This window comes from Panicum hallii, chromosome 4, assembly GCF_002211085.1.
Source record: "Panicum hallii strain FIL2 chromosome 4, PHallii_v3.1, whole genome shotgun sequence".
NCBI lineage: Eukaryota > Viridiplantae > Streptophyta > Magnoliopsida > Poales > Poaceae > Panicum > Panicum hallii.
In genome coordinates this window covers 28337652-28363625 of record NC_038045.1, presented here as the reverse complement: position 1 = coordinate 28363625, position 25974 = coordinate 28337652, and the positions used below count along the sequence as shown (strand labels likewise).

At 48.1% G+C, this 25974-nt stretch overlaps 2 protein-coding genes across 2 annotated transcripts; one reads left to right on the top strand and one right to left on the bottom strand.

Annotated features, from left to right (window-relative positions):
• Positions 1 to 3911: 3911 nt before the first annotated feature.
• Positions 3912 to 5865, bottom strand: LOC112889586 (peroxidase 11). The gene is made up of 4 exons (XM_025956303.1): positions 5580 to 5865; positions 5250 to 5441; positions 4854 to 5019; positions 3912 to 4626 (listed from the first exon to the last, which is right to left on the bottom strand). The coding sequence occupies exons 1-4, from the start codon at positions 5811 to 5813 to the stop codon at positions 4214 to 4216; spliced, it is 1005 nt and encodes a 334-aa protein (XP_025812088.1). The 5' UTR covers positions 5814 to 5865; the 3' UTR covers positions 3912 to 4213.
• A 2197-nt stretch (positions 5866 to 8062) lies between these two features.
• Positions 8063 to 10216, top strand: LOC112889927 (zinc finger protein HD1-like). The gene is given in 3 exon segments (XM_025956731.1): positions 8063 to 8566; positions 8569 to 9008; positions 9763 to 10216. Coding segments are annotated over 3 exon segments (1137 nt in total). The 5' UTR covers positions 8063 to 8229; the 3' UTR covers positions 10123 to 10216.
• Positions 10217 to 25974: the final 15758 nt, after the last annotated feature.

The following is a 25974-nucleotide window of genomic DNA, read 5'->3' as shown; positions in this document are numbered from 1 at the left end:
GAACAACATGGGACGGGTCGACAGTGGGAAATACCAGGGTGAGTGGCCATGTGTGAACTGGCGCCGTGTCGACGAACCACTCGCCTCCGCCGTTGTAGTTGGCCGAGGACGCTGGTTGACCGTGGAGCACGGTGAGGATGTTGTGCGGCGCGCCGGTCCCGGTCTGGGGGTTGCCGAGGAAGTTCATCGTCATGTTGGACGCCATCATGGCGTGAGGCAGTGCGCTCGGGCGAGCGCCGAGAACGCTGGAGTTGGAGGGGCGCCACTGGGGCATTGGCCACGCCTGGACAACTCCGGTCCAGGGGTTGTAGGCGGGTGCCCACGGCTCCGTGGCTCCCGCGGGAGCCGGAGGAGTGGAGTTGTTGCGCCCGCGTCCGGCAGACTGCTTGCGCTTCTTCTTGCGGTCGTTGCCACTCTTGGACGGAGAGGAGGAGGACGGCGCATGAGACGGTGAGGAGGGCGACTTGGCCGTCGTGCCCGCGATAGTGTTGGAGCTGGCGGCGAGGAGTGCCGTGGCCGCCTCCATCTTGTGTGTGCGGTCCATGCGTGTCTCCTCCTGGAGTAGGTAGGAGCGCACGTACAAGAAGGTTGGAGGAGGGTTCATCATGGCAACACTGAGCTCACCTTGGTATAGGCTGTGGAAGTCCTGCAGCGCGTATACGGCACGCTGCATGGCATTGTTGAGGAAGAGGCCACGGACCGCCATCCTAAGGGCGTACACCGTCGTGCGGCGCTGGAACACCATGTCGCGAATGTCCTTGGACATGGTGAGGTAGATCCAAGAGACGATGCAGTGATCGATCTTGGTCCACTCGGCGTCGTAGATGCGAGTCTGGGCGTCGATCGTGCCATCAACGTGATCGAAGATGCCGAACTTGCAGAATGTCAGCTCGGAAGGAACTCCAGGCGGAGTAGTTTGAGTCTTTCAGATCCAGGATGTCAGGCACATGAGAGCGAATGTTGACGAGTTGCATGGTGCAGGCAGCGATGGGTAGCTGCGCGGCGAATGGATTGAGGCCGTGAGCAGCAGAAGCATCGTCGGAGGAGGAGGATGGGCTGTGCGCCATTGGAGAGGTTGAGAGCAGCGGAAGTTTAGAATCGAGGGTAAGCTGATACCATGAAAGAGATAGAGAGGCAATCAACAATTGTATTGATCATCTCGTGTGAGTTTTATACATGTACAACAGTAGCATGCATGGCAAACGGATGCGTGCGATATTCTAGCCTAAAGACCAGGTGCTAGATCTAACAACCCGATGGAATCGGTAAGCCTAGCTTATCCTATAGTGCTAACAAGAACAACAATATAAATGGACCAATCTCATCAGAGATTGGCAACCTTGCAAAGCTCCAGAAACTCAATCTCTCCGGCAACCACTTGTATGGTGAAATCCCCTCCTCTGTGGCCCACCTTGAAAGCGTCCAGTATTTGTGAGTGATTGAGTCTGGGTAGCTGTAGTTTTGTTCAATGTGTATTCACTGTGCACTCTTGTCTCCCAGAGATTTATCATACAATAACTTGAGTGGTTCAGATACCGAGACTGTTTGCCGGAACACTCTAGTAAGGCTGTAATTTTGTCTTTGTGATTTTCAGCTTGGAAGCATGGCAAATTGGTACAGGCCCGTACAATGGGCAGTGCAAGTGGAGCGACCACATAGGGCCTCCAGAATTTAGGGCCCCTAAAATCTGGGATGCAGAGGTAGTAGTAACTCTATACATGCATGCATGCACTTGACTGTTACCTTCCTTTCCCTGACAAATGCATGCAAGCATGCATACAATCTTTCCTTTTTTAGCATGTCCACAAAATCTCAATGAATGCTTGCTTGCTTCTCTCTAGCTTCTTTCTTTTTCATCACGTATAAACCCCGGCATGCAATCTGCTGTTATTTCTAACTTCACTTTGATCTAACTTCACTTTGATCTAGCTAGTTTTTGTTACTGTAAACTGAATTAAACTCGAAATTCAGCCAAATAAATCACTTGATCACGTTATCAGCCTGTCAGGTCATGTTTAAGCTATTAAAGTTATCAAATTTTGCTATCAACAACTAATACTACTAACTAATCCAGAAAAAAAATAAAGGCAACTAGTCCAATATGCTGCCGTTTTCTTTCATGCATAATGATCTCCATTGTCCATCATTCAACATGGATGACTGCATTTGATAGCTGTGGCTTCTTCTTCTCAAACAGACAAGCAAGGTGACTCCATGTCTTCATGAGATAGGTTTAATTTGGTTGTTTTTCCTCCAATAATCTTCCTTATAGGTATTCTGCGATTGTAAATTTTTCTCTCCTGTCCCGCCGATCAGGATAGCATGCACTCAGTCATAGTGCATTATAAAATCAAATCAAAATACATTCCACTTACTTATATTTTCTAACTGTAGGGTCTCATTTTGTCTATCGCACTAGGCCTCGAAATCTTAGGTACGGCCCTGAATTGGTACTAGTAGAAAGTTTTAGATTTAAGGTTTTTCTCTGCTCATGGTTTTCTTGCAGCATAGTCGGGAATCCTCTCATCTGCGGTGCGAATTCGGGGTAAGACTGTTCCAGGACTGCACCGGTGCCTAAGTCCAACAACCTGACGATCTCACAGGCTAATCTACCGACTGCTAAAACTACAAGTCATAAGTTTTTATTTTTGCGGGTAAAGTCATAAGTTTGTTGTTGCATTCAGTTCCACAATCTCTTGCATGGTATTCCTGTCCTTCCCTATATGTATGACACTTATCAGATTTCATTTTCGAATTACTCACCAGGAGGTTTAGAATTCAAGGTTATTCTTTTGTTGGTTTTCTTGCAGTATAGTGGGGAACGGAATGTATTGAGAAGAAGCTAGATGAAAGCAAAGGTCACGAAAGAATTGATTCTCTCATCCAAGAACAACAAAACGATTGTTACCTAGTTGGATAATTACTTGGCCAGCCTTGGTGTCTTGTGGCCAGGCTAGTATTTTGTAAGCTCATCTCTTCACCTAATGAAAAGGCAGTGCCCCTGCCATATTCTTGCAAATGTTCTGCGGCTGCATTATTTTTCATTGATGAGTTGCATAAGGTTTCAGTTTCAGGAGCTTCAGATGATACTACAGCGGTGCATTTTTTTTATTTTGATCAGGATCTTGAATGCAATAGGTTGTGTGAAATTTATCTTCAGCAACCAAGAAGAACGATGTTGAACTGAAAATTTAAAAGACAAATATCGAGCGCGAGGAGACTCGGAATTGGATTCTTCCCTTTGCTCTCTTTTGGACAAAGATTTGACACGATAGGGAGCATACGATTCTTGTCGTAGTAAATATATATTCAATTTATTCCTCTCTGGTTTCTTTTTCCAGCAGCAGATGCAATTGTGTACAGCGTGAGAACTGAGAATCTCGTGTGGATTAACGAGAGATGTATCCTGCATAAACCTTTTTCCTCCCGCACAAAACCTTCTATCGGTATGCATTGGTTTAGGAATCAGGTTAATAAGACTGAACGTGGAAAATCTCGTCTCAAAACTCTTTTCAAGGATTTTGCTTGGCTTAGAATGGAAAAGGTGGTAATACCTTATCAGAACCCACTGTCGATGTGCATGCAAAAAGGATATGAAGAACCCAGAAATAAAAGACCAAGATGTGGAAAATCACGGTAAATATTCAAATTATTCCGGTCTGGTTATTTTTAGCAGCAGCAGAAGCAATTGCTGTGCAGCATGAGAACTGAGAACCTTGCGTCGACAACAGACCACACTTAACTATAGAAGTATCTTGCGTAAACCTTTTTCCTCTCGAGCGCCAACGGGAGCTGTCATTGCATTAAGGATATCTTGCATAAATTGTACAAAAGAACACCACAAAACCGTGTGCTGCTGTCGATATTGACTGGTTTAGTAGTTGAGACAATAAGAGTGAATATCGAAAATCTTGTCTCCAAACTCTTTTAAGGATTTTGCTTGGCTCTTCAGCTCTACTTTTCATAATACAAAATGTGGTAAATTCTTTATCAGAAACCGCTGGTGATTTGCACAAAAAAGTTATGAAGAACCCAGAAATACAAGACCAAGATGTTTATCTTCATAGTTCAAACAGCAAAACATGTTTGACAGAGTGGCAACAACATATATGCTATAATATCATAGCCTCAGCAGAGCGTCCTTATTTTCCAAACAACCACCAACCATCAAAAGAACAGTACGGGCACCGAGTTTCTTCCAGTTTTCACCAGCCTATGTGTTGACAAATCTGCAGTTCTTCCGGACCTCACCACCAGCGGGGTTGGTAATATTGCCCATCTTCACCATGGAGTCGGAGAACTGCTTGAAGAACGCGGCCGGGTCGGCCCAATACTTGTTCACAGTATCGGCTGTCGAGTACCCGGCGATGCTGGACCACATCTCCTGGTCGGAGTTGAGGAGGCCCTCGCCCTTGATGAGCGTCTCGTAGTAGGCATTGTCGAAGATTGCGGAGGTGTGGCTGTCCATGGCGCTGATGTTGTCATCACCGCTGTCCAGGGCGCAGACCTCTTTCAGCTTGCTGAGGTATGTCTCTGATGATGGATTGTACTTGGTTGTCATCTCAAAGTCGCCGTAGATCCTGTCCCGGAAATTCTCGCACCTGGCGAATCCAATTGTGTGGGAGCCTGACACGGTATGGAAATAGTCAGTTAAATATAATCTGCAAAACATGAAAATACAATTTATAATTATTGAATTTGCTGCTATATAACTAATGTTTATGGCTTTATCATTTCTGAATTGGTTCCCGTATTTTTCGTTTGTCGAGGCACCTCATCAGCAGGGTTTGTTGATCTTAATTGAAGTAGCGATTATGATTTTAAACAGCAATATCTAGAAAACAGGAACATACCAACGAGGGCCACCATGTCAGTGGCATCAAGGCCTTTCTGCCAGAACTTGGCAATGAGGGTGAGAAGGCCCTGCTGAGCTGTAGGGATGTCACTGTTTGCTAGGTCCAGGCTTGCCTTCTTGGAGTCCAATCTTCCTACCGGGACATCCCAATAAGGCCCACCTACCTGCAACACAATGTTTTCAGCTATGTAACATGGATACGTTATGTGTATTGGTTCTTATTTAAAAGTTCTTTTTGCTCGAATGACGAGCCTATATGAAACTTCAGAGTTTATAAAATCTGAAACTGTTTCGAGCAAAAATAAAGAATGCATGGCATAAGGCTAACTTCGCGTACTAGACATTTCAGAAATGCACGTCACAGAGAAAAGGAACATAGATGTGGTTTGGTTACCAGCACAACCGCGTCCCTGGCTGCAATGGCGAGCAAGTCTGCGCAAGAAACTGTTCCAGGGCAATCAGCTTCCAGCTTCTCCTTGATCTTGTCGACCAGCTCGAACCCTTTCAGCGAGTTGACGTTCTGGTCCGCCTGCTTCTCCCCGATCATGGTCGCAGTGTCATCAAGCAGCACTGATCCATCACATCCCTGCAATAACCGTTAAGAATTTAGATGTTCAGCAAGGCACCTTTGTCAGTGCTGCATTGGTTGATATGTATCAACTCCAGCTCCTGGCGTGCATGGTGAACAAAAAGGTTGATCAGTGTCTGAACAGAGAGTGCTAACCTGAACGAAGCAATCATGGAAATGTAGGCGAAGCATCAGGGCGGCGTTGCGGGTGTCGGCACGCACCGCGCACTCCATCTCCGTGCGGACAACGTGCTCCACATTTGGGCATGTCTTGGAGTAGTACTCCAGGCTTAGCTTCGAAGGGTCCTGAGCCACTAGCAGGGGCACGGCAAGGAGAAGGCAAGCCATGGAGAGGGCAAATACCCTGAAGCACAGCACGCCTGCGGCCATCCTGAATTCTGGCCAAGTTCTGCCTGTTCCTCTGCAGCTGGTGAATAACAATTCAGATGTTTCTGTGATAAGTTTCTGGGCCTGCATGGGCTTTATAACAAAGTGAGACAACGCTACGTGGTGCGCTGAGAAACGGGTCAAGAGGGAGATGAACCAACTCTGATGTAGTTGGTGGAGTAAGCAAGCAGAAAGGATCTGTGTTAGGGCAAAACAAACGGGTCAAACCCTGCACTAGTGTTTGGTGGCTATGGGTTCACCAATCTTGGAAAAATCTTTAGGTGCATCTCAGACTCAGATGCATCAAACTGTTCTTCTTGCATGCATGCCTGTTTCTTGGAAAACATTTGGATCTTTCCAGGTGTTGACTGTTGCTAAATAAAAATAAATAAAATCCAGAACAGCAGGTGTTGCATGTATTCCAGAGAGATTGTTGCTCACGTGCCTTGGCTTGTGTCACTGGAAGACCTCATGTTCCCGTGTTAGATCAGCTTCCTATGAATGAGAACGAGTAGTTGAGCTAGACTGTTGTGTTAAACTCCATGTATGCATCAGACTGCAGAAACAAGGACATGTCTCCCTTTAGAATAGCCAGAAATCAATAATTCTGGAAAGGTGAATATGCCGAGTACGAAAGCCAAAATAGCCCCTCAGAACTCTTTACCCCATGAATTTACTTTAGCAGTCACCATCTGCCAGAATTCCTGAGTTGAGGGGCCCGCTCTGCAGTTGCCTAGTCCCGGCAGCTCACCAGTCACAACCTCTACAGAACTGCTGTGCCTATATGCACTCATGCAATGGAATAAAGATGGTTTTGACAGGAGGAAAAATTGTGCTTTTTGGCTGCACAAATAGAACTAGAGCCTGTATGGAAGAATATTGATTCTCAATATAAGATGCATGCCTTTCAAAAAAAAAAGGTTGAGTGGTATAGTTTTGCGTGCTTTTGCATAAGAATAGTCACTAGGATGAAAATTCTGTGCAAAGATTTGGTTAGACATTTGAATACTTGTCAGCCCAAGGAATAAATGCAAACAAAGCAATTTCATATACCATCATGAGTTGACCTACAATAAATTTTCACATCAAGGGAAAACACTAAAAAATAGCAATATTGGTTCAAATCAATATAAAATCATTAAGTTATCTTCAGAACTTAGAGGGGGCTTCTTTTGTTCTAAGAAAATCATGGACACATGTGTGAACTTGTAAACAGGGTTAATCAGTACTAACACATAACTTGGTCTAGAAAAAAGAAAAAGAGGAACACAACTCAAGAAACTTCAAGGCAAGACACAGGATAGCTCCCCGAGCAAAAAAAAGAAGAGTCCTGGATTCATTGAGTGATCCAGGAGAAAAAAACATATCCATAATCAGGCGACAGACAAATATCCTGGCAGCTGAAATAAGCAACGTCGTCCCCAGCAACTTGACTTCCCCACTACACATCACGTTAGATATTTGCAGATTAGAAGCGCGGCAAGGAAACTATCTAGTGACCTGGCAGGGCACTTTGGGGCTTTTCCTGTGTATCTCCACTTGCTACCTCACATTCGAGGTTCCAAAGGCGTAGCGGCTAAGGGGGAGTGGCAACGACTGGCACAAAACCGCACGCTTTTGAATCCAAAAGAACCCGCCCTCCCTTTCTCTTTTGATAAAGAGAAGGGCAGCATCTTCCCACGCCCTCCCTTCGCATCCTTTATACCACAGTGGCTTCCAATTTTCTACCTTTAGATTAAGCCCAGACCAAGGAATGTAAGCTGCAGGCGTTAGTACCAATCACAGGACATACCAGATAACTCCCTTGATCCATGGAGTAGACCAGCTCCTGGGATTTGCCTCCGCAACTGTCCAGCTCACCTGCGATACAGATGAGAAAGTGCAACAGAAGGGACAGATCAGGGCTACATCATAAGAGGCGATAACAAGCCTCATGCTTGCGAATATGCAGACAGTTTTCGCTTAAAAGTCGTGACAAACTGCTCAAGTGGATTTACCTGGAAGTATACTCTGTCTAATTCCCCAGGCTTGCTCAGGAGCATCAAATCTATATCCGAAAACGACTCGATGCCTGAGGATTGGCGTTGGGACAAAACAGTGAGGCAGCAACATACAAAGCCAACGACAAGGTAGGCACACAGCGATGCTCGGCCCCGAGAATGAAGCCAGGTGTCACTCCCAGGATTCTCCTCACACCCTGCTATTAGTACTCTACACTGAACCTGTGACATTGGTGACTCCCCCAACATACGCACAGTCAATGAAAGAAGGCATAGGAGCCATGAAAGGCAGAGGAACGGGAGAACAAATATACACCCACGTATAAGGTAGCAGTATACTATCTAGATTATCCTACTACAAGCTTGCTCTGAGGCTCTTAGATTGTCTATGTGGTGCAAGTGCCAAGATCTCTCCGTTCATGAATTATAATTTTGGCGGCAACGTTCTCGAGAAGGAGGTTGGAGGCGAAGAAGGGAGTTGCCCATGGCCCAGGCCGTGCGACGGGTGCCGCGTGGCGCCGAGCGTGGTGTACTGCCACGCCGACGCTGCGTACCTCTGCGCGTCGTGCGACACGAGGGTGCACTCCGCGAACCGCGTGGCCTCGCGCCATGAGCGTGTGCGTGTCTGCGAGGCATGCGAGCGTGCCCCCGCCGTGCTGGTGTGCCGTGCCGACGCGGCAGCGCTTTGCGCCGCCTGCGACGCAAAGGTGCACTCTGCAAACCCGCTCGCCGGGAGGCACCAGCGCGTGGCCGTGGTGCCACTCCCCCTGCAGCCATTCCGGCTGCTTCTGTGCTTGCCGAGGCAGCAGCCACCACCGGGGCCATCGGTGACAAGGAAGAGGAGGTGGACTCTTGGCTGCTGCTCACTAAGGATTCTGACAACAACAACATCAGCACCAGCAACAACATCAGTAGCAACAACATGTACTTTGCAGAAGTGGAAGAATACTTTGAACTTGTTGGGTACAATTCATACTGCGACAACCACATCAACAATACAGAGCAGTACGGAATGCAAGAACGGCAGCAGCAGCAGCTGATGCAAAAAGAATTTGGAGATAAGGAAGCTGGAGAGTGTGTGGTACCTTCACAAGTTGCGATGGCAAAAGAGCAGCAGCAGAGTGGCTATGGAGTTGTAGAGCAGGCTGCCTCCATGACTGCTGGGGTCAGTGCTTACACCGATTCCATCAGCAACAGCGTGAGTTCATCTGTTACTATGCTGTCACATGTCATGTGTTTTTTCTAGGATGGATCCTATAAATTTGGGTTAGCATGTTACTTTCCATTTAAGACCATATCCAAATAAAAGCATTTATCTAGAAAAAAAGGAAAAGGGTAATATCAATTGGTCTCAACAAAAGGTAGGTTTCTTGGTGAAAGAGGAGTTTTAGTTCTCCGATGGTATTTCTCACTTTCTTCCACTTCGTTTTGTTTTCTACTTTTTTCTAATTGTAGGCAGACAATTCTTATGCTGATGATAAGGGAAGTAGCAAAAATGTGCTTACCGTATACTACAACTCCACTGCTCTAAAAGTCAATCATAAGAAAAGCCCTAGGAATACTTATTGATAGATTCCTGCACTTTAAAACATAGACCACTCATGTTATCTCTAAGCGGATTCTATACATTAGTCACCGATGGAGACTTCATTTCATATACAAATAATCGGAAAGCTATGTTTCCACACTTTTGATGAAAATCAATCAATACATCAAAGAATAGGGACCCAACTATCCATTTTGATAACAGTTAAGTAGTCCAATTTCATCGGTAACAAAGTTACACTACATTTTGTCTCTTATTTTGCAACAGTAAATAAGGTCGCATTTTTTCCATGTGTAGGATTAACCCCTTAAATTAAACCCATCTATACATCATTGCAGGGTCTATGACACCTGCAATCCCCTTATGATTCGCATATTTCAGTGACCATTTGCCGATTCCATCTCAGATATCTTTCTCATCAATGGAGGTGGGTATAGTACCAGACAACATGGTCACAGACATGGCAAACTCCAGCATCCTGACACCTGCTGGAGCCATCAGTCTCTTCTCAGGTCCTTCACTTCAGATGCCACTTCACTTCAGCCCAATGGACAGAGAGGCCAGGGTCCTAAGGTACAAGGAGAAGAAGAAGAATAGGAAGTTTGAGAAGACCATACGTTATGCAACAAGGAAGACATATGCAGAAGCACGGCCAAGGATCAAGGGTCGCTTCGCCAAAAGATCTGATATGGAGATCGAAGTGGACCAGATGTTCTCAACTGCAGCTCTGTCTGATGGTAGCTACGGTACTGTCCCATGGTTCTGAAGGAACTTGGTGAAATATTATCTCATAGGCATATGTATTGACCAGATTGGCCTGGTGCAGGTAGTTCTAGGAAAAAGATGCTATGAATAATAATGTGTTGTTGAAAACATATTGATAAAGTACCTTGGTTTTTAAGTTTTGGTTTGTAATTTCAGTAGGCAGCTAGCAGGTATATGCTGTTAATACTTGCTTCCACATTAACATCTTTAAGTGATTAGAGAGCAGCATAATAAGATGGAACTGGGAATTGCATGCAGATAACTATGTGGTGCCACAGATTAGCAACAACACATAATTGTAAAGCTACGGAACAGAAAAATGTGACTTGGTGGTTCGAAATACTGTTGAATGGATGTTTCAATTATGTACCCCTAATGAGTGCATGTTCAATGAAATTAATGTTTGCTTGATGACTCATGATTGTTGAATCAAACTGAAATTTCTCTACAGCAGAGGTGATGGATTCTCACAGCTTCAAAAAATCCATTATGAATGAACAAAAGGAAACCACTGTGTGTTTCGGCAGTGAGCATCGTATCATTCGAGCATGGCCTAAGTCTTCAACATACCACTAGATTTCAGTGATAATTAACTCAACTCAAGTAGAAGTTGTAGGTGCTACTGACACTATCTGATGTGCAACATTGACGTTGAGTTGAAAGTACCTAGCCTACAAAACAATACAAAAGCATCCTCACACTGTTTCCAAAATGAAACAAGAATATATCATAAAGCATTTTCTCATTCTCAGTGCATTCCTCTTTCCTTTCGCTAGCAACTAGTGCATGAATCTTAGTGCCTTTATTTCACAACTAGTATCCTAGGGTATTTGATCACCTATACAGCTTATCACATCCTTGGTTAAACTTAAATGTTTAGGACCACTAAGCTAGGCCACTAACAAATCAGCTAAAACACCATGCATTCAGATATCCAGGGCATTGGTCTCTGAGATTGCGCCAGGATCAGAGACAATTCATATGTAAACGTTTTGGAAATATTAATCAAAGAAAATGGCAACATAAAATGTGAAGGACTTGTCCAGGACTACTGTGGCAATATAAAGTGCACAAGAGATACGGTTTCATAATCTGACTGGCATTGACCAAATACATCATGGAGGAATGAATTGGGGATATATTTTTCTTGTTCTATGGTACACAAATCAATATTCTTGTGAGAACCGCCCAATCTAACACCATTTTAAGCGAACCGCCGGTCCTTATTATGAAGATGAGGACTAACACGCGCTCGCACTGATGGCGTGCCACGGGTTAACCCACATCTACATTCTATAGGACCAACCCATCATTCACTAAAATGATATCAAATCCGGTAGTCCCGGTATGTGCTCCACCATATGCCTAAGATCATGCATACACATGTACCATCATAAGCCCATATATCACCGATGATCCACAAAGAGCAAATTTTAATACAAAGTTAAACAACTAGTCATTACAAGAGTAATATAGAGAAAAATTCCAAATCTGAAATTTAAAGATTCAAAAATGAGATAGATTGCGCAAATGATATCCCCAAATACGATTGCGCAGCGGAAAAACATAACGAGATAGATCAATGGCATCTTGCTCAAGAACACCATTATAACCGCGTCGGCCTACTCCTCACCCGCGCCGGAATCGGTGTGGTAGAAATGGCCAAACACCACTTCCGGCTCACCTGCATCTTAGTTAATAAAGCAATATGAGTATAAAGGTACTCGCAAGACTTACGCGAATAAATAATAACGAAGGATTATGCATATGAAGGCTCACAAAGGAGGCTTTAGGGTTAAGTAATAAGCATGAGCTCCCTAATTCCACCACTTAGCTTCCTAGCATTTTAATTAACTTGCCCAACCCACCTCAAGTTCTAGTTAATTGAATCAACCAACCACTATACATCATAAAAGAGGTAACATGTACCCATCCAACAAAACCGATACTTCTACGAAGAATTCATAGGATAAAGAGCTTGCTCATGACCGAGAGCGCGGCAATTCGAATTGATTCAATAACCTTGCAACTGTGTACTTCTTTACCCACACGACACAAGGACCATGCGAATCACTCAACCGATCATGTTGAGCAAGGGAGTACTCGCATCAACCTTTCCCGACAAGTTTCAACCGTTGAACATCATGCCTAACTTGCGCGAAGAGTTACCTAGGTCCACCGGGGACACCCCTAAACCTCTCTACAAAGCCCTATGGGCACGCATCTAGGACCGTGCATCAAAGATTAGAACTAGAAGGTAATTGGTTTATCCACCCCATGAATGGATATATGGTAGTACGATAAGTGCTCAAATCCAAGGTCATCCACGGACGGTCCTTAACCGATTCAAGCGGACTATGCCTCCGAGACTCCTTTCTCTAGGCCCTACCTTCCGCTCGAATCATGACATAACTTCCCAACTAAACCATTCCAAACTTCCAACATCCAAACCGAATAAGTGCGAATATAGCTAAAAGTGGTGTAGTGAGCAAGGTGACCCTATTCCAAAGCTTCTTGCAAACTAAAAACAAACTCTAAGCATGGCTAAGCATTTGCTTAATCAATTAGTTGTTAACTACACGTGTCAAGGACATGGAAGTAAAAGCAAGGGAAGTCATAGCATGAAATTAGGATCGACGATGCAATAGATAAACATATAGCATAAACATATATACCCAAGTGAGATAACTAATTTTAAACAAGTTAAGCGGGTCAAGGAATCATGCTTAGCTGCTTGCCTTGGTTATCTTCTTGCTCAACGACAAACTCGGCTCCTGGCTCGGCTTCGACGGTCTCGGCGGGCTCAACGGGTTCGTCCTCCGGCGTTTCGGTCACTATAATGCATGAATACGATGTATGCATTAGAATGATGACGATGATGTGAAAATGATGTGGTATGTATGATATGAACTAGAAGAAAATATCACTCTAAACAAGGAAGCAAAACAAGCATTAAGAACAAGACACGCGATCGCTAGGCTTTAATCATAGGGACAAAACGAGATTCGCTCAACAATATCCTTAACAAGCATAAATCAAGGTTTAAATTCTACACACAGGGAATTTCAAATAGAACTCATGACAGTTGAATTTGCAGCAAAATTATTTTTATAAAAGTACTTATGCATTTTCCAACATTCAGCTGCCCTACACAAGTTAAATCTTAAAAGGCATACAAAACATTTCCATAAATCCACAGAAAATTACCAGGGAGCATAGACATGACAACCAAGGTAACAGAAGTAGTTTTGCCATTTTATCACTTTTCAAACCTAAGTTATGAAATTAATAAGCTCGCAGGGCAGAAAACTAATAAACACACTAAACCCTTCCAAACAGCCTAGGGTCATTTATACAAGTTGCACCATTAGATAGAGCATTTCACAAGGAATCTAACAAGATTTAATTTGGCATTTTTAGAGCATCGCACGGCAAGTTAAGAAATTAACTTTATGTAGAAAGAATAAAATATAACTTACAGCACAGGACTCTAACATATGCTCAACCATAAATTTTCCTGGTAGATCTATCACAGACCAAACAAACAAAATAAGTTGTCAGGTTTTATCCGGCTGCCCACCGAGGGGTATGCCCAAGGTGGTAAGTTTTTGGTTGGGATGCGCCGAGATCAGGAACTCGAAGGTGCAGACAACACAAGATTTAGACAGGTTCAAGCCGCAATATGCGTAATGCCCTACGTCCTGTATGATGGTTTGTATTGCCTTGATGTTGATCTGGTGATCTTGGTTTTGAGGGAGTCCCTGCCCGCCCTTATATATCCGGGGGACAGGGTTACATGAATCCTAGCCTGATACTAGCTTAGGAATCGTACTCAAGTACAACTCGAGTAGTTTCCTTCTGTATCGACTAGTTCTACTCCACATGCGGGTAGAATACAACATAAATAAGGTACAGGACACGTCCTATCCCCTAGCCCAATATGGACTCCTTGACGTACACAGCCCCGTGGCCCCGGGTCTGACAAGCCCCCGAGCTCTTCGTAGCTGAGTACTGCAGGCTCTTCGAGTACTTCTGCGGCAATCTTCAACTTCTTTCGAAGCTCCATCTTGAAATTTCTCTTCGAGTACTCTTCTAACTGCATCGAAGCTATGAGGTGCTCATGCCCCGAATTGTTTCTTCGGTACGGGGTGCGATGAATAATCGCACTCTATATGGAGTAGCCCCCGAGCCTTAGGTTGAATCAAAGAATCAAGCTGAGGGTCAAACTAGTCTTGAATCTTTTCTTCTTATTCTTCGAGTACTTTCAAAAAATAAGTAGTCGATGCCACGTGTCTCACAGCCCCCGAGCCTTGAATCCAAATTTCTCAAAATTTTGGAAAAAAGGATCCCAAAGGTCGCGGCAAAAATGTTCCCTGTTGAGAAAATATAGTTCAAGATGATGTAATTGGCAGAAATTGAACTCGAAATTCAAAAAACCTCTTTTTTTGGGACAATTAACCCTGAAAAAATGGTTAATCAAATAGCTGCCCAAAAAATCCACCAAAAACCGCTCGTATTCCAAATATTCCTCTTGTGCGACGCTTCACCTTTTGCACAGTAAACCACTGCCTGACCACTGGTTATTTAACCCCGCAATTAGTTAGGGTTTTTTCCGTGCTCTCAGATCATACACCGCCGCCAGAAAAAAAACAAAACCCCAATTAGATCTCACCCTGCTGTCGCCCCTCCACCGCCCTGCGTAGTCGAAATCATTCGAGCCTGCGACCGCAGCCCCCGAGCATTGTGCGAACAACTCGTGGCTTAACAGATTCAAAATGGCGCCGAAGAAAACCAACCAGAAGGACTTGAAAGAAGCGCAAGCGGCAACCGGCGAGTGGACAATTAGTAAGTGTTCTCACCACAATCTCGCAAATTTGGTGTTGGGGGGCCTTCTTCAAGAAAGGGATCTCATCAATTGGCGCCTTCCCTTTCGCGACCCCTTCCCCATGGAAAATGTCGACGAGATTGTCTCTTTTAGTTCTTTTTCTGAACGGGGATTGGCCCTCCCCACTTGTTCGTTCTTCCGTGGCCTTCTTTATTTCTATGGGATTGAGCTGCAACACCTCAACCCTAACTCAATTTGCCACATCTCAATTTTCATCCACTTCTGTGAAGCCTTCCTTGGGATTGAGCCCCATTGGGCTCTGTTCCGCTATCTTTTCCGCATGAAGCCCCAGCCCACCTCAAAAGATCCATCTGCAATAGGGGGCGCTGGCATCCAGCTTAGGCAACATGCTAGTGAGAAATACATATCTTACAAATTCCCGTTCAATGTCCCCGGGTGGAAACAGCAATGGTTCTACATTGCGAACCACGCCCCCCAACTCCCTGCGCGTTCAGGCAGACCTCCTGTTTAGCGCCCCCAATGGACCCTGGAGCCTGCTGAGGCAGAGATGGACCAGGTGAAGGAGCTGCTTGAGTTGATCACCGCACACAAGGAGGCGGGGGTAACCGGGGCATCTGTAATGATGTCATTCTTCAAACGCCGAATCCAACCCATCCAACAGCACCACACATTAGGATTCGAGTACACGGGTACTGAAGACCCATCTCGTATGTGCGCAGAGGAGCTCGGAGATGACGCAACGCTTGTTCGCGTCAAGCGAATTCTACTGGACGTGGAAACCGTCCCATACGTTCCGGCAGGATTTTCAGCCCAGAACCGGCCACCATCAGTAAGTATTCGACCTCTTGACTTCTTCTTTGATGTTGTGAGGTATAACTAACTGATAAACTTGTCATAGGATCAAACGGCGTTATACCGGAATTACCCGCCGCAACCCGATCTGCCCCGACCCTATCACTTGTTGCCCAGCGCCGCGGCCGCTGCAGAAAAAGCGAAGACCGCTGGCAACGAGTCGACCGAGAGCAGCAGGCCAAATGAGAGAAGGGCGCAAGCAAACAACTGCTCCGGATCATCCGTGGAGTGGTCCGACGACGCGCCTCTGATCCCTCGGCGGCGTCGGGAGATGCAGAAACGTAAAGCCGGCGCCGCTGACCTTGCCAGGTAAGTGCCTATCAAGTTGTGAAGTTATTGAGTTGTTCTGCTGAATACTGATAACACTGTTTTGTAGTCCTTCATCTTCTTTGCCCAGCCCCCAGCGATGGAAGGTAGTCGAAATACCCTCAACCGGGGATGATGCACCAGCAGTCATGTCTGCGGGAGCTGCCGGGGCAGACCCGTCATCCTCTCCTGCAAACGACGTAACCATCACCGTGGCGGGTGCCGCGCCGGAGCAGCTCGCGCCCTCGGACAGGACAGCCCTGCTACCGGCAATGAGTGCCGTGGCCATCACCGCGGCGAGCGCCACGCCGGGGCCACTGGCACCCTCGGCTGGTACGCCTACACCTCCGGCTGCAAGCGCCGTGGTGAAGAGGCTGTTGAAACTAATGTTGAGGAAACCAACGATAATCTGATCCCAAGTGTAAGTAATGCTCTGGATCGTGCCCTTAGCCATGTATGGTAAAAACAGTATTGATGCTTTACTATTGTCTTGAACAGATCAGCAGCAGCTGTGATGCTAGACGAGCCAGAACTCGAGTTGGCTCCTCCAGCTCCCGAGCCCTTGCCCGAGCAAGCTGACGCACCGGAACCAGCAGAAGGGGCAGATGTGGCCTTGGCTGACTCACCGCCGCCCGAGCTCCATCACGCGGAACGTGAAGCTGGCGGCGATGAGCAAGCCGAGGCCGCTGTTGCCGCGCCCGCCGAGGTTTCAGGTAGATGATCCAGCTGCCTTCTGCCGTAATCATCGCTGTGTTAAACACCTGTTGCAGACACCACACAGCCATCAGTCTTGGAGGATGCATGTATTTCTAGCGAAGCAACCGTGTTTCCAACCCCTAGAGGAGAGATCAACGACGCACTCCAAGTGATGCAACTCCCAGGGGACGACCTAAGCCGCGTGCGACAAATGATCAAGGATTGATAAGTTTGCTCTGGTAAATCTTGGCTAAATCACTGATAGCTGCATGCTCGAATTGTTTGTCTCTGACGTCCGAAAATGTGCAGGATATGAGCCAGAAAGCCGATGAGCAGGCTATGAAGCTGGAAGAGTCCGCCAAGCGAATTGACGAACTAATGCAGGAGCGGGCTGGCTTTGAGCGGACCATCACTGAGCTCCAAGGCTGACTCACGGAGCAGCGAAAGACCCATCAAGGTACGTCGAATTCCATTCTCGAAATCGTACCCGTAGTCGATAACTCCTTGGTCTGAAACCTGTTTATCACCGCAGAACTTAAAAAAACTCTTAAATTATAAAGAGGGGTTGCTTACTAATTTGAAGAACATGCTCAATCGCCGCGCAGATAAAGTCGAGAATCTGCAAAAAGTGATGGCCGACACGGAGAAACAATTCGTCGACTGCCTCCAGCAGATCAAGACTCTGGGCGAAGAGAAGGAACAGCGCCAAAAGGAACTTGTCAATTTAAAAGCAGCGGCCCAGGAACTCGTAGAGATGGTGGACCCGCGGGAAGACAGCGCTGAAGATGAGCCACCACTGTTGGATCGACTTCGCGGAGCACCACAAAAGATCCTCAACTTCGTCACCGAGGCCGCCACAACATACGTGGGTCATGCTTTAGTCCTTGTAAAATCCTTCTGGCCAAAGGCTCGGCTAGAAGTGCTCGCAGGGGGCACAGCTGCTGATTGTACTGATGAAAACTTCCGCGAGTACTTGCTAGAGGTCCGGCCAGTAGCTGAAAAAATTGTAGAAAACATGGTCCAGTATCTATGACTTTTGTAATATAAGAGACCACATTTGTCCTCCTGTAGCCTTATATGAAGTCTGAGAGCCCCGTCTGCTCTGTAGTGGGGACATGCTACCTCTGAGTGCAGCGACTCAGAAGGTAGTCGATATAGCTCTTCACGTGAGCTCATCGGGCAAGCTAGATAAAATCCGACCAAGGGGAGCCAACGTGCCCGAAACGCGCGGGCTGTGGCGCGACGACTAGGATGCCCGTAGCAAATAGTCGGAAACTACCCTGAGTGCAACGACTTCAGGAGTAGTTGGTATAGCACATCATGTGGACATGTCAAACAAGTTAGATAGAACCCGAGCCAGACGGGCCTAACCAGTTTGAAAAAACACGATTGTCATCGCGGCGACCCATATGCTTGTAGCAAGTAGTCGATTTGTATAAAATTTGAGCGTGGCCAAAGCCTCCGCATTGCATTCAAGGATTTACATTTTGGGTGATGTGGCACAAAGCCTCCATATTGACCCAGAAAAGAAAAATGTGCCCTTGGTGCGTGCAGGAATTGAAAACGAGTCTGCTTAGGGGTAGAGCCGTCGCAGGTGTTGGATATTCCATGAATTGGGTACATCGTGACCGTCGGGGTGTTGTAGTCGATAAGATCCTGGTCTTGTAACCCTCTTGACGATGAACAGTCCCTCCCATCTTGAATTAAGTTTGTGCAAACCCGACTCATCCTGAACGCGACGAAGGACAAGGTCGCCTATGCTCAATGACCGTTCCTTAATGTTGCGATCATGATATCTCCGGATCCCCTATAGGTAATGGGCTGACTGAACGAGAGCAGAGCAGCGAGCCTCTTTGGTAGAGTCTAGCTCCAGCTGTCGTTCTTCGTCCGCCTCGCCTTCATTGTACATCTCGATCCTTGGGGATTTCCACATGATGTCTGCTGGAAGGATCGCCTCGGAGCCGTAGACAAGGAAGAACGGGGTCTGCCCTGTGGCTTTGGACGGTTGGGTCCTGAGCCCCCAGATGACATGTGGAAACTCGTGAATCCACTTCCCGCCCTTCTTGCTATTGGCATTGTAGAGTCTTTTCTTGAGGCCGTCAATGATCAAGCCGTTTGCCTGCTCAACTTGCCCATTTGCCCTTGAGTGTGCCACCAAAACGTACTTGACCTCGATGGATGAATTTTCACAGAATTCCCAGAGTTGGTTGGCCGTGAAGTTTGAACCCAAATCAGTGATAATAGTGTTGGGGAAGCCGAAACGATGCAAGATATCAGAGATGACGTCGACCACCCTGTCTGGAGTAAGTTTGGCGATCGGTTTGAACTCGATCCACTTGGTGAACTTGTCGATAGCCACCAAAACATGAGTAAAGCCTCCTGGCGCCGTTGTGAAGGGCCCAATCATGTCGAGGCTCCAGCAAGCGAACGGCCAGGAAGGTGGTATAGTAATGAGGGTGTAGGCCGGGACATGAGTTTGCTTGCCAAAGAACTGGCAGTTCTGACATCTTCGCACCAGATCCTCGGCGTTGGACACGGCAGTGGGCCACCAGAAACCGGCTCTGTATGCTTTGCCGACCAGTGATTTTGACGCTGCGTGGTTGCCGCACACGCCCTCGTGTATCTCCCGCAATATGTCCAGACCTTCTTCTGTTGTGACGCACTTCATGAGCACTCCAGATCGTGCGCCGCTCCAATAAAGTTTGTCTTCGACTAGGACGAACCCCTTTGCTTCGTCGCATGACGCGGGTGGCAGCAGCGCTCTTGGAGTCCATCCCTGCCGGTAATACGAGATCTCGGATGTAGTCGATAAAGGGTCCTCTCCAGTCCTCGCCAACCAGCATAACCTCCCGTTCTGGCTGTACAGAGCCAGTGCCGGTGGAGACCTATGGTGAAGGGTTGATGGACGGTTGCTTCAACTCTTGTAGAAATACCCCTGCTGGGACTTCTGCTTGGGTTGACCCCAGCTTAGACAAGGCATCAGCGGCAACGTTGTGCTCCCGTAGCACATGATGAACTTCTAGGCCAAAAAATTTGTTTTCTAGCTTACGTACCTCCTGTACATAGGCTTCCATAGTCTCCTTGTTGCAGTCCCACTCCTTGTTGACTTGCTGAACGACCAAAAGTGAATCGCATATACAAGTAGTCGTTTGATCCCTAGTGATATCGCCAAACGAAGCCCGTGAAGCAAGGCTTCATACTTGGCTTCATTGTTGGATACCTCCTAGAGGATTTGGAGAACGTATTTGAGTTGTTCGCCTCGTGGGGAAATGAATAAAACTCCAGCGCCGCCGCCATCAAGCTTGAGAGAACCATCGAAGTACATGGTCCAATGCTCTGGCTTGTCCACTAGATTTGGAACTTGATTTTCCCTACACTCTGCCATGAAGTCGACGAGAGCTTGGGACTTGATTGCAGTACGTGGCTTAAAGTCGATCGATAAAGCCCCCAGTTCTACTGCCCACTTTGAAATACGACCCGTGGCGTCCTGGTTATGTAGGATATCCGCCAGCGGGTAGTCAGTGATCACGGTGATCTGGTACTCTTCGAAGTAGTGGCGTAATTTCCTTGAAGTGATTAGTATGCCGTAGAGAAGCTTCTGGACTGCCGGGTACCCCACCTTAGACTCTGAGAGTACTTCACTGACAAAGTACACGGGCCTCTGCATGCCAAAAGCATGGCCCTCCTCAGAGCATTCGACGACAATGGCACTGCTGATAACGTGGGTTGTCGCCGCAATATAAAGTAAGAGGGTCTCACCCGGCAATGGAGCTGTGAGGATCGGAGGCGACTGTAGGTGTTGCTTGAGGTCCTGCAGGGCCCTTTCGGCTTCCTCTGTCCAGTGAAACTTGTCCTGGCGCTTTAAGAGTCTGAAAAAAGGTAGTCCTCTCTCCCCGAGCCGGGAGATGAATCTGTTAAGAGCTGCCATGCACCCTGTAAGTTTCTGCACATCTTTGATTGTGGCAGGTGCCCCCATATCAGTGATGGCGGTAATCTTTTCAGGGTTGGCCTCGATGCCCCGGTTACTGACTATGAACCCGAGCAATTTGCCCAATGGAACACCGAAAATGCACTTGGTCAGATTGAGCTTCCATCGGTACTTCCTTAGGCTGGCGAAAGTTTCCTCCAAATCCGCGATCAGGCCCTCGGGACTTCTGGTCTTCACGACCACATCATCCACGTAGGCCTCCATGTTCCGGTGTAACTGATCAGCGAAGCACATCTGAATTGCACGCTGATAGGTAGCGCCTGCGTTCTTCAACCCGAAGGACATGGTTTTATATGCATAAGTTCCAAACGGGGTGATAAACGCGGTCTTGATCTGATCTTCTTCCTTGAGTGCGATCTGATGGTACCCTGAATAACAATCAAGGAAACATAACAGTACGCAACCTGCGGTTGAGTCGACTACCTGAACGATGCGAGGGAGCCCAAAGTGATCCTTCGGGCAATGCTTGTTGAGATCGGTATAATCGACACACATTCTCCATTCTTTATTCTTTTTCAACACAAGAACAGGGTTAGCTACCCACTCTAGGTGGATTACTTCTTTAATAAATCCAGCCGCGAGGAGTTTAGCTATTTCCCGTTTGATAGCCTCCCGTTTATCGGGGGCAAAATGACGAAGTCGTTGCTTCATTGGTACAGCTTGTGGATACACATTAAGACTATGCTCAATCAGCTCCTTGGGCACCCCTGGCATATCCGATGGTTTCCATGCAAATATGTCTCGGTTAGCCCGCAGGAAACTGACAAGCATGAGTTCCTATTTGTCACCCAAGCCCGCGCCGATGATGGCTGTCTTGGATGAGTCGCCTTCTTGGAGTTGGATCGACTTGAGGGCCATATCACCTGTCGACTTGACGCCTGATTGGCTCGCCTTCTTCGTCGGGATGTCCAGCTCGGCTTGAGAAAGTTGCTGTGCGACCGCGAGTACTTCTCCGGAAGCATCTGGCACGCGGGAAGTCGATGCATACTGGATGGCCTCTTGGTTGCAATCATAGGACTTCTTCAAGTCGCCTCGGAGCGTGAGCACGCCGCTGCGTCCTGGCATCTTGAGAAGTAAGTAGACGTAATGCCGCACCGCCATGAACTTAGCGAGCGCCGGCCTCCCTAGTATAGCGTGGTAGGAAGATTCGAAGTTGGCCACCTCGAACTTGATGAACTCGGTTCGGTAATTCTCCCTCGTCCCAAAAGTGACTGGGAGAACGACCGTTCCAAGCGGGTGCGCGGCATGTTTGGAGTTGACGCACCATGGGCACTTCTTCTGCAGGAGTTTCTCAAACTGCTCCTGCGTGGTCGACTTCTTGCCCCGCGAAGGACGTTCCACAGCCGCGACGAGATCATTTGGCTTGCGTTTTCGGGAAGAACCCAAAAAGTTCCGCTGGCCTTTGTCAGCCCGGTTGTCGTTGTTGCGCTTCTGGTTGAGGTCGGTGCGTCTTGGAAACCTCTCGCGCATCTTTTCTTCTTGTTCGGACCAGTCGTGCATCATGTCACATAGTCCTGCAACCATCTTTGGCCTGTTACGCCCAAAATCACGATATATACCTAGGTCCGTTAAGCCGTTGTAGAAGCAGTCGATGATGTCCTCCTCCGTGATGTTGGCGATGGTGGCCCGCACGTCGAAGAAACGGCGGGTGTAGGACCGGAGGAGTTCGTTACGCTCCTGCTTGCACTGAGCGAGGTCGTGCCGGGTTCCTGCACGGGTTATCACCCCCTGGAAGTTGTCGATGAAAACCTTCTTGAGGCCCTCCCAGGAGTCGATGGAGTCGTTGGGGAGGCTTTCCAGCCAGGTCAGTGGTGCAGGCTCCAAAGCCATCGGAAAGTAGACGACTTTGGTAGTGTTGGAGCCACCAGCCACCTCAATGGCAGTGGAGTAACAGCGGAGCCATTGTTGAGGGCCTGCTTACCGTCATACTTGGTGATTCTGATCGGCTTGAAACCCTCCGGGTACTTGTAGCTGTTGAATCTCGTAGTGAACGCAGGAAAACGATCGCTGCAGTCAGCATCGTCCCGCTCGGCTACCTCGCGTTCCCGTCGCCTCGAGTCGAGGACTGATCGGACATCGCGCCCCTCATTGATCTTCTGGCGAAGGTCTGGTTGTTGATGTGGGGGGTTGGGCTGCCTCAGGTTGTTCGCCGGAGGTGGCTGCCGCCTCCCTCCGATGACCTAACTCCCACCTGCACCATCATTGTTATTGCTGCGTTGGGGTCGTGGGCGATTACCTGTTGTTCGACTTGGGGCCTGGCTCCGGCTGTCTCCGACGTGCTCGTCCCCGACGCGTGATGCCGGGGCCTGCTGGTCCAGCTGGACCCATGCCCGTTGGGCGTAGCGGAGCGCTTGTCGAACGTTGGGATCGTTACTTCGCTCGAGTAGCGCTGTTACCCGAGCGATATTGGCCACAGGAGTACTGAAGCCTCGTTCATCTGCAGCGGCGAATTCAGCGTCGAGTTCGCATTGTGCAGAACGTATGCGCTCGTTGGCCCACCTTCTACGAACCGCATGAGCTCTGTTCCTGGCACGCCGCGCGTCGCGCTCGGCGTCGTTCTCATCAACAGCATCGGCAGTGTCTTCGTCTTCTGATATCCCGTCAAGCGCCCCGATGGGGATGAGGGCGTCATCGTCCCCCTCCTCCGCCATCAGCACCTGGCGGGTTGCGAGTTCTTCAGAGGGGGCTTCGACTAGTTCAGTCGAGCCCTCGGTGATGGTAGCCAACGCCCTGCCCTCCTGAAAATGCAGAGGTTCAAGGTGGGCTACCAAGCGGTCTTCATGCCCGAGTAAATCGGACGGATCCATCCCCTTCCAATGAATGATTCGTCCTTCGGAGGTGGTGGTGATCATCAGCCCACAAGTGGCCAGGTGATCCTCCGCCCCCCGACATGCGGTGGCATCGGAACCCCCGGCCTGGAGCAGAGAGTCCAAGTCCTTCTCCAACGCGGAGAAAGGAACAGTAGTGACAGACTCTGCCTCGGTTTCCGTGGCAGAATCAAAAAATGGCAACTCGTCGAGATTATCGACAAAGTCATCGAGCATTGAGGCGAGTGTTTTTAGCTTGATGGTGTCGTTGATGATGTGCCGACGGAATCCACCCGCACCGTTGGCAACGCAGACCCACGAGCCAAAAACAAAAGTTGTGCCCTCAGGGAGCACGGGTCTGGGGAACTTGAAAAGAGCCATCGAGTTCTCCAGCGGATCTCTGATGCGCCCCCCTACGTGGCGCGCCAGCTGTCGGGTTTTATCCGGCTGCCTACCGAGGGGTATGCCTAAGGTGGTAAGTTTTTGGTTGGGATGCGCCGAGATCAGGAACTCGAAGGTGCAGACAACACAAGATTTAGACAGGTTCAGGCCGCAATATGCGTAATGCCCTTCGTCCTGTATGATGGTTTGTATTGCCTTGATGTTGATCTGGTGATCTTGGTTTTGAGGGGGTCCCTGCCCGCCCTTATATATCCGGGGGGACAGGGTTACATGAATCCTAGCCTGATACTAGCTTAGGAATCGTACTCAAGTACAACTCGAGTAGTTTCCTTCTGTATCAACTAGTTCTACTCCGCATGTGGGTAGAATACAACGTAAATAAGGTACAGGACACGTCCTATCCCCTAGCCCAATATGGACTCCTTGACGTACACAGCCCCGTGGCCCCGGGTCTGACACAAGTTTCACCGTTTTTGGAGATCTATACAATTTTCTAGGCATTTTACAAGATCACAACATAAATCAACAGAAGAAAACGGGTAGTAATCACTAGATCCACTAGGATCTAGCGCTCCTGGGCGCCGACAGGCGGGCCAGGCTGCCAGCCCCGCCCAGGCGGAGTCAAGGCCAGCCGCGGGCCTTGACTCGCCACGGGGCGCGGCCCGTGCGCGAACGCGTGCGCGCACGCGGCACGACGTCGCGGCGGCGACGGGGGCGGCACGGCCCAAGGCGTGAATGGGGCGGAGGCGCGCGCGCACGAGCGACGTGGTGAAACTTGTTTTGTTTGGGAAGCTCACCCACAGCACCGACGGGCGGAGCGAGGCGGCGAGCGGCGGCGCGGTGAGGAGCGGCGGCGGCGGAGGGAGGCGCGTGCCGGGGAGCTGTTGCGGGCGGGGAGAGTGGCGGCGGAGGGTTGGGACCGAGTGCGGAGGAGGAGGGGGTGGTGCATGCACGCGGGATCGAACGTAGGTTCACCGGCGGCGGCAGATTGCGGTGGCCGGTCGGAGCAGGGAGAGGAAGCGGCGGCGGGTGGCGTGGGTTTGGTCAAGGGAGGAGAACGGGTGGCGTTCGAATGGGAGAGGGAGAAGAGGAGGCGAGCGGGCAGGCGCGGGGTAATTCCCGCCCGAGGCCACGCTAGCCAACCGGCGGGCGTTGAAGTGATGCTGCCGCGATGCCGCCCAACGGGCGTGTGCGGGTGCGCGAGGAAGATGGAGGGAGGGGCGGACGGGTGGGGCCGGGGGCGCTGGAGAGGCTGACGGGTGGGGCCAGCAAGGAAAAACAATGCTCCAACTTCCAATTTCAAAAACTACTACTTCCTAGGCTTCAAAAATCGTTAAAAATTTATTGGAGAAAGATTAAATTACCAAAAACATAACGAAACAACAAACACTCAAAAATCTGTTACAGATTGCCCACAACAATTCGCGCAAAGCCATAGTTTTCAAATTTTCCAAGAATTTTATGGCTCGGGTTAAATATCCAAAAATTCTCAAAAATTATTCAAAATTCAAAATTTTAAGTCTAGTATTTGAATAAAATGTTTGGGGGCATTGCCACATAGCAAAATTTGAACTTGCTTCACAACATTCATTCACACCAAGCAAGGAAAATAAGTTTCTCAAATAAAAAAATGCATATGATGTTTGATTATGATTAGATGGTGGTCATGATGGTGTGGTATTAATCTTAATCATATTTTTCATTAACTTGGGTCATGACAATTCCCAAAAAAAAAGGCCTGGACCAAGTCCAACTTTTTAAAGAAAAAAGAACACCCCAAAATTCCTCTTTAAGGCCTCTCTGTTGGACACGGGCAATCGTGCCAGAGCTATTGATAATTTCCCAAACTAAACCCGACCCAAATTCTCTGTCATCCAAATATCCGACACAGTTATTTCCATTGTCAGATATTATTATATACATTACGTGCAAAGATTAAGATTTCCATTACATAAT